The sequence below is a fragment of the Primulina tabacum genome, chromosome 17 (assembly GCF_025594145.1).
Source record: "Primulina tabacum isolate GXHZ01 chromosome 17, ASM2559414v2, whole genome shotgun sequence".
NCBI lineage: Eukaryota > Viridiplantae > Streptophyta > Magnoliopsida > Lamiales > Gesneriaceae > Primulina > Primulina tabacum.
In genome coordinates, this window is record NC_134566.1 from 16,278,104 (window position 1) to 16,284,007 (window position 5,904).

The 5,904-nt window shown below is 36.7% G+C and overlaps 1 protein-coding gene across 1 annotated transcript; it reads right to left on the bottom strand.

Annotated features, from left to right (window-relative positions):
* Nucleotides 1–886: 886 nt before the first annotated feature.
* Nucleotides 887–2,318, bottom strand: LOC142530547 (uncharacterized). Its single transcript, XM_075636378.1, has 3 exons — nucleotides 2,050–2,318; nucleotides 1,376–1,574; nucleotides 887–1,273 (listed from the first exon to the last, which is right to left on the bottom strand). The coding sequence occupies exons 1-3, from the start codon at nucleotides 2,316–2,318 to the stop codon at nucleotides 887–889; spliced, it is 855 nt and encodes a 284-aa protein (XP_075492493.1).
* Nucleotides 2,319–5,904: the final 3,586 nt, after the last annotated feature.

A 5,904-nucleotide genomic window follows, 5' to 3' on the forward strand; every position in this document is an offset into this window, starting at 1 on the left:
AAAATGATATACGATGATGGAATACTTTACGATTCAATGATTTATGATATGATATATGATTACGAGATTTTACACCAGCTTATTTTATTAAAAGATTTATTTTTAAGCTGCATGTGCCTGTATATATATTAATTTTTTTGTATGGTTAAAACGTGTTGAATCATTAGACTCACTAGGTTTGGATGGTTGCAGGCGAGGATGATTTTGAGGGAGGCGCTGAAGTTTGAGTGGATCGAGGGTACCGTAATGGAGGAAAAACCTTTGATGAATTTTCGATAGTAGCCAATTAAGCCTAGGAAACTGCATATTTATGTTGCACTTTTAGGCACTAGCCATTTTTTAACTGGCTCAAATTTAGATGGGTCGACTTATATCCCTTCTTGGAAAACGATGTAACCAAAAAATGCCACATTTTCTAGCCAAAACTCGTACTTGCTGAACTTTGCATATAATTTTCGGTCTCCTAATATCTGTATAGTCGTCTTCGAGTGCTGATCATGCTCCTCTCGGCCCATGCAATTGATCAAAATATCATCAATGAAGACAATGATAAACTGGTGAAGGTACGATAGAAATACACTATTCATGAGATCCATGAAGATCGCTGGGGCATTAGTTAGTCCGTAAGGCATCACCAAAAATTCATAATGCTCGTAACGCGTTTTGAAAGCCGTCTTATGTACATCCGCCTCCTTTAGTCTGAAATGATGATATCCAATCAAAGATATATCTTCGAAAATACTGAAACTCCTTGCAGTTGAACAAGTAAATCCTCGAGTCGGGGCAATGGATACTTGTTCTTCACTGTTACCGTGTTCAACTCTTGATAATCGATACAGAGTCTCATACTCCCATATTTTTTCTTGACAAACAACACTAGAGTGCCTCATGGAGAGAATCTAGGGCGAATAAATCCCTTATCTAATAACCCTTGAATCAGATCCTTCAACTCTTTTATCTCAGCAGGTGCTAAACGATACGTTGCCTTAGAGATCTGAACGGTACTCGGCATCAACTCAATAGTAAACTCCACCCTTCTCTCTGGTGGAACTCCAGAAACATCGTCAGGGAACACATCCAAAAATTCCTTGACAACTTCCATATTTCCAGTCGATCGACTACCAGCATCAGGGGCGGATATAATACTGGCGAGAAAGCCCTGACAACCTCTTAGGATAAGCTTCTTCGCATGAATATAGGAAATAATGTGCGACATCAGCACATCCTCGAAGATGAATGATTTCACGTTGTGCTGTCTAATAGATACAAACCTCTGCTGGAAATTGATAGTGGATCCATTCAGTGTGAGTCAATCCGTGCCCAAAATAATATCGAACTCGGGCATCAGCAACACAATAGGATATGCTCGAACGACATTTTTTTGTAACTTAAGCTCCACATCCTTCACCATGCTGGTAGGCATCATCTGTTTGTCCGAAGAAACTGTAACTCTGAATCCCGACTCTTCGTCCACCGATAAGATTCCCAATAGCTTTACAAAGGATTCAGATACAAAAGAAAGTGTATCTCCAGAATCTAGCAAAGCATAGGTAGTTACACCCGCTATGAATATCCTGCATGTGATAACAATCGCATTATATTCAAATCAAGGCCATTAAATTAGAAAATTTCATAGCATCTAGGCCCTCCAAGTTTCCTTATTAGCAAATTATTCTCTAAATGCTTCAGAAATTCCAAAATAGCCCTCAATGTTTCGAAAATTTCCAAAACAGCCCCTCAATGTTTCGAAAATTGCAAATTAGCCCCAACATTCTAGAATTCTTCAAATTCAGCCCACGTTTTCACAGTTTAGCCCTCATAGTTCTCGAATAATAATAAAATCACCCTTTTTTTGAATTATAGCACAACTAACACCATAATTATTCAAAAAATGCAATTAGGCCCCTTAAGTTTTCAAATGGTTACAATTCACTCCCTAAGTTCTCAATTCTCTAAAATTCAAACCATAACCATGAAGTTCTAAAATTATCCTTCTTAAATAGTTCAAATTCGAAACACGCAAATTCTAAATCATCAAATTCAATTCACCTTAACTTTACACTAGCATCCATGTTTATTAATTCAGGCAGTAAAGTAATATAAAATGCATAGATAACTGGAATAACTGTAATTAGCGTAGTGTCTGGCTCCGCCTGCTCAGGATGCATCACATAGGCCCTTCCAATCACAGGCTGCTTCAGCTTTGGAAAATCAGTAGCTTTATGCCCCGTCTCATCCACACTTGAAGCACTTGTAGGTGCCCCACATGCACTTGACAAAGTTATGGAGATTGCATTCCTTACAGAGCGACCTCTCATCAGTCTTCGGGTCAACTGCTCTATGTGGCTACCCCTGTGGCTTTTGTTGTCCTTGCCTATTCGGTGGTCCCGAGTATAGCTTCTTACTCTACTGTTTTTGTTGCTGTGGAGGTGGCCTCTTCCTCTGTATCTCTCGCTCAATATCCTTTAGTGATTGCTCAGCTCTGAAGGCCTTCGTAACAACATCGTTATAATTCATCGAGTCTCCCAACATCACATTCGGACGTACAGTATGAAAAATCTACTACTTAATATAACTGCTGAATTTTTTTAAAAAAAGCTATGACCAAAAATACACAAATTCATAAACATTTAACTAAGTTACTCATGCATTTTAAAATTCATCCAATCACTGACTAAAAATAACTACAGATTCACAATATCTTAATATGTAATCAATCTCCTGGTCTACTATTTTAAAAAAACTCAACGTCAAATCATCAACGTATAAAGAGATGCAAAAACATTTAAAATATTGTTTACACCCATGACTCATGATCATAATATGCGGAAGAATGCAAGGTCCTCAGGTTAACATGTGCACCCCCAGTTAAGCTTACTCAGTCTTCAATGCTTCAATCTCCTCATCGACAAATTGCTCACCTGCACCATTCACACCTAGTGAGTTTAAAGACTCAACACACCTGAACCGCTATAACAAGTATGTATACATAACATGCAACAGTGAAAAGTACTGTAATTAAAATAAACTTCATGATCTTAAAAGCATAAACTTAAACATATTGTGTCAAAACATAACGTGTCCAAAACATGTATCATCATATCAACATATACGCGTTCATTTAATTTATTTGAATTCAGATCATTAGTTATGATTTTCGTATCAGCTCCGGTCGATGGATCAATCTACGTATAACCATGGTACCCGGTGACAGGGACACAGCAACAGTTTTACCCATCCAGTTAGCCTCGGCCTTACATGTTAGTGTTCTTATCAGTCACAACCAACTCACATCCTTCAAAACATATCATCATATTAAGCATTTAGAAAAATCATGCATATACGGAAATTTCTTTAAAATTAAGCATGCAATGTATCTTTCATGTTTTCATAAAAATTAATATTCATAATTTCATATACATTTTAAACATGCAATTTTAGTATTCAGGGCACTGCTAGGACTGCTAGCTTGACTCAGGTGCAAAATGACCATTTTGCCCCTAGAAACCTTAATTGACCATTTTACCCCTGGACCTCAAAATTTCGACCTGAAGCCAACCAAACTACTTAAAACACCTCAAAATATATTTATAACTATTTCCTAGACTTAAACTCGAGGCCCTTCGTTAATTTCTATAATTCGTTTTAAAACATGAATCGGGGTCTCAATTTTAACCCGAATTAACCTGAAACTCATCCAAATTACTCCAAACTTAAACCATAACTTTATCACACATGACCAGACCTTAAATCACTTATTTCAGACCACCTAAGACCCTCAAAAAGGACCCTACAGTTGCTGGAATAATTCTGCACTTGCTCCCATCAAACCCTTGTGCACTTATCCTTCAAATAATCGACCCTAGCCCCACTCGATCGGACCAGCCCTGAACCTGACCAATCCTAGACCACCTCTGGACCCTCCTGGACTGACCTAACCATAGCCCTCAGCCTCATGCATGCGCACACCTCAGTTCCCCTTGAATACCCGATCTATCGAACATTTTTCCCCGAATCGTCTCCTAGCCTCGGTCCATGCAACATTATGCTACCAGCTGATCATGAACCACTCCAGGGCCTTGTCATGGACAAAAAACATCCCGAGCCAGCCCCTGGAATAAGCCATGCACGGAGACTCAACCTCCTTTACCCGGCCTAGCCGCTATGTGCTTCCTAGGACCCAAGCGATCGACCTCTCCCCTTAGACCTGAACCGAAGCACTCTCAAACGTATTCACCATATAACTCGACAAGTTTAGTCCCTTAAAACCTAGGTAGAAGCCCTTACACGAAATTCATGGAAAAATGTGAGTTATATACAAAAAAGATATGCATATTTCATGTCCAAACCGTATAAAACCGGGGCACATGATAACTCTATGAATTGCTCATGCAAACACACACAAATCAGCATATAACAATGTGAATGATGAGAAAAATGGATTTATGACGTGCCTTTGCATTATTACTCTCGAACCCTTTTAGATAATCGCGTAGAACGTGCACCAAAGAGACGGGGAAGAAATATTTTGAAAAAGCTTGAGAAAATTAGGGAGAAAATCTGCTGAATTTTGAGCCTTGCTGCTGCTGAATGGGTAAGGGGCGGCCACATGGTATTAGGGGTGGGTTTAGGGTTTGAGTGTAGGGTTTGTTTAGAATATTAAGTGCTAATGGGGCCTTACATAAACATAATGAGATTAAAAAGGATTTTAGGCCCATTATGCAATAAAATAGTCTCATCAATCCCAAAAAAACTCCTGTAAAGTATTTCGTTTAGGTACGTTTTTGAAAATATTGTCCGAGCCCTCAAAAATTCCTACGACTTTCTAAATTTTGCGTACCAGTTTAAAATATGACTCGTTGAGTAAAAATACCTTTACAAGATCCATTTTTGAAAATCACCCTTATTTAAAGAATTTATTAAATGATTAAAAATAATTATTTAATAAAAATATTTTTCAATAATTGTCTCCGGTCTCCGTTTCTCGTTCGAGCGTGAAATACTACTAAAATCTTATATCATGCAATATTAATGAACCAAGAATTAAACATATATATTCATGTTAAAATCATGCATTTATGTTTTAAAATATATTAATTAAAATATATAAGAAATTTGATAACTTACATGCATGTTATTCACGCGGACTTTCACGTTTTTGGGACGTTACAATCTATCCCCCTTAAACTGAATTTCTTCCCTGAAATTCACTTATCCTCGATAATCAAAAGTTTAGACTCTTAATTCTAATTTCTCAATAATCCACGCTTCCGATGCGCTAGTCTGATAAAATAAGTGCTAGGTCGTCCTTATGTCTCCTCAATCCTAATTAAATTTTCCTTCAACGTCTTTGTTGAGAATCTCAACTTAAAACGACCTATGATGACCTAGTTCTATTTTACTGTGACCTCGAATTTTGACTTTTCTCGCAATTCCTAGTATTAGAAATGGTGATCCAAATTTATCGTATCTTACTTTCCTTATACTATACCCAAGATTTTCATCGACATATTATATTTCAATATTAAAATCTCAAAAGTATCCTTTCATAAATTTATTGAACTCAAAGTATGTTAATTCTTTATATCCAAATATTAGCATTTATGCAGTTCAACTTAAGAAATCTTAGCATCAAAAGTTACTAATCGACTTCTATACTCGGTAATACACTTAAAGTTAAAACTTATCTCAATCCCATAATAATATTAACCTAATATCCTTGAATGGAATATTTATCTTACGACACCAAACTAACTTAACTTAACTATTTACAAGTACATCCAAATATAAAATTGCTGCAAATCTTAAATTTCGAGTAACTTTTATCTATAAAACTCAAAATATACAATATCGATCTTATAATAAAACCCCTTCTAGCATCAATGAGATACTCAAACCATTTTC

Excerpts from the sequence above, each read along its gene's own strand:
- LOC142530547 (XM_075636378.1), bottom strand. The coding sequence starts at position 2,318 with ATGAGAGGTCGCTCTGTAAGGAATGCAATCTCCATAACTTTGTCAAGT. Across the intron at positions 1,575-2,049 it reads GATGCTAGTGTAAAGTTAAG|GATATTCATAGCGGGTGTAA; the intron begins GTGAATTGAATT and ends TATCACATGCAG. Across the intron at positions 1,274-1,375 it reads AGCTTAAGTTACAAAAAAAT|AGGTTTGTATCTATTAGACA; the intron begins GTCGTTCGAGCA and ends AATTTCCAGCAG.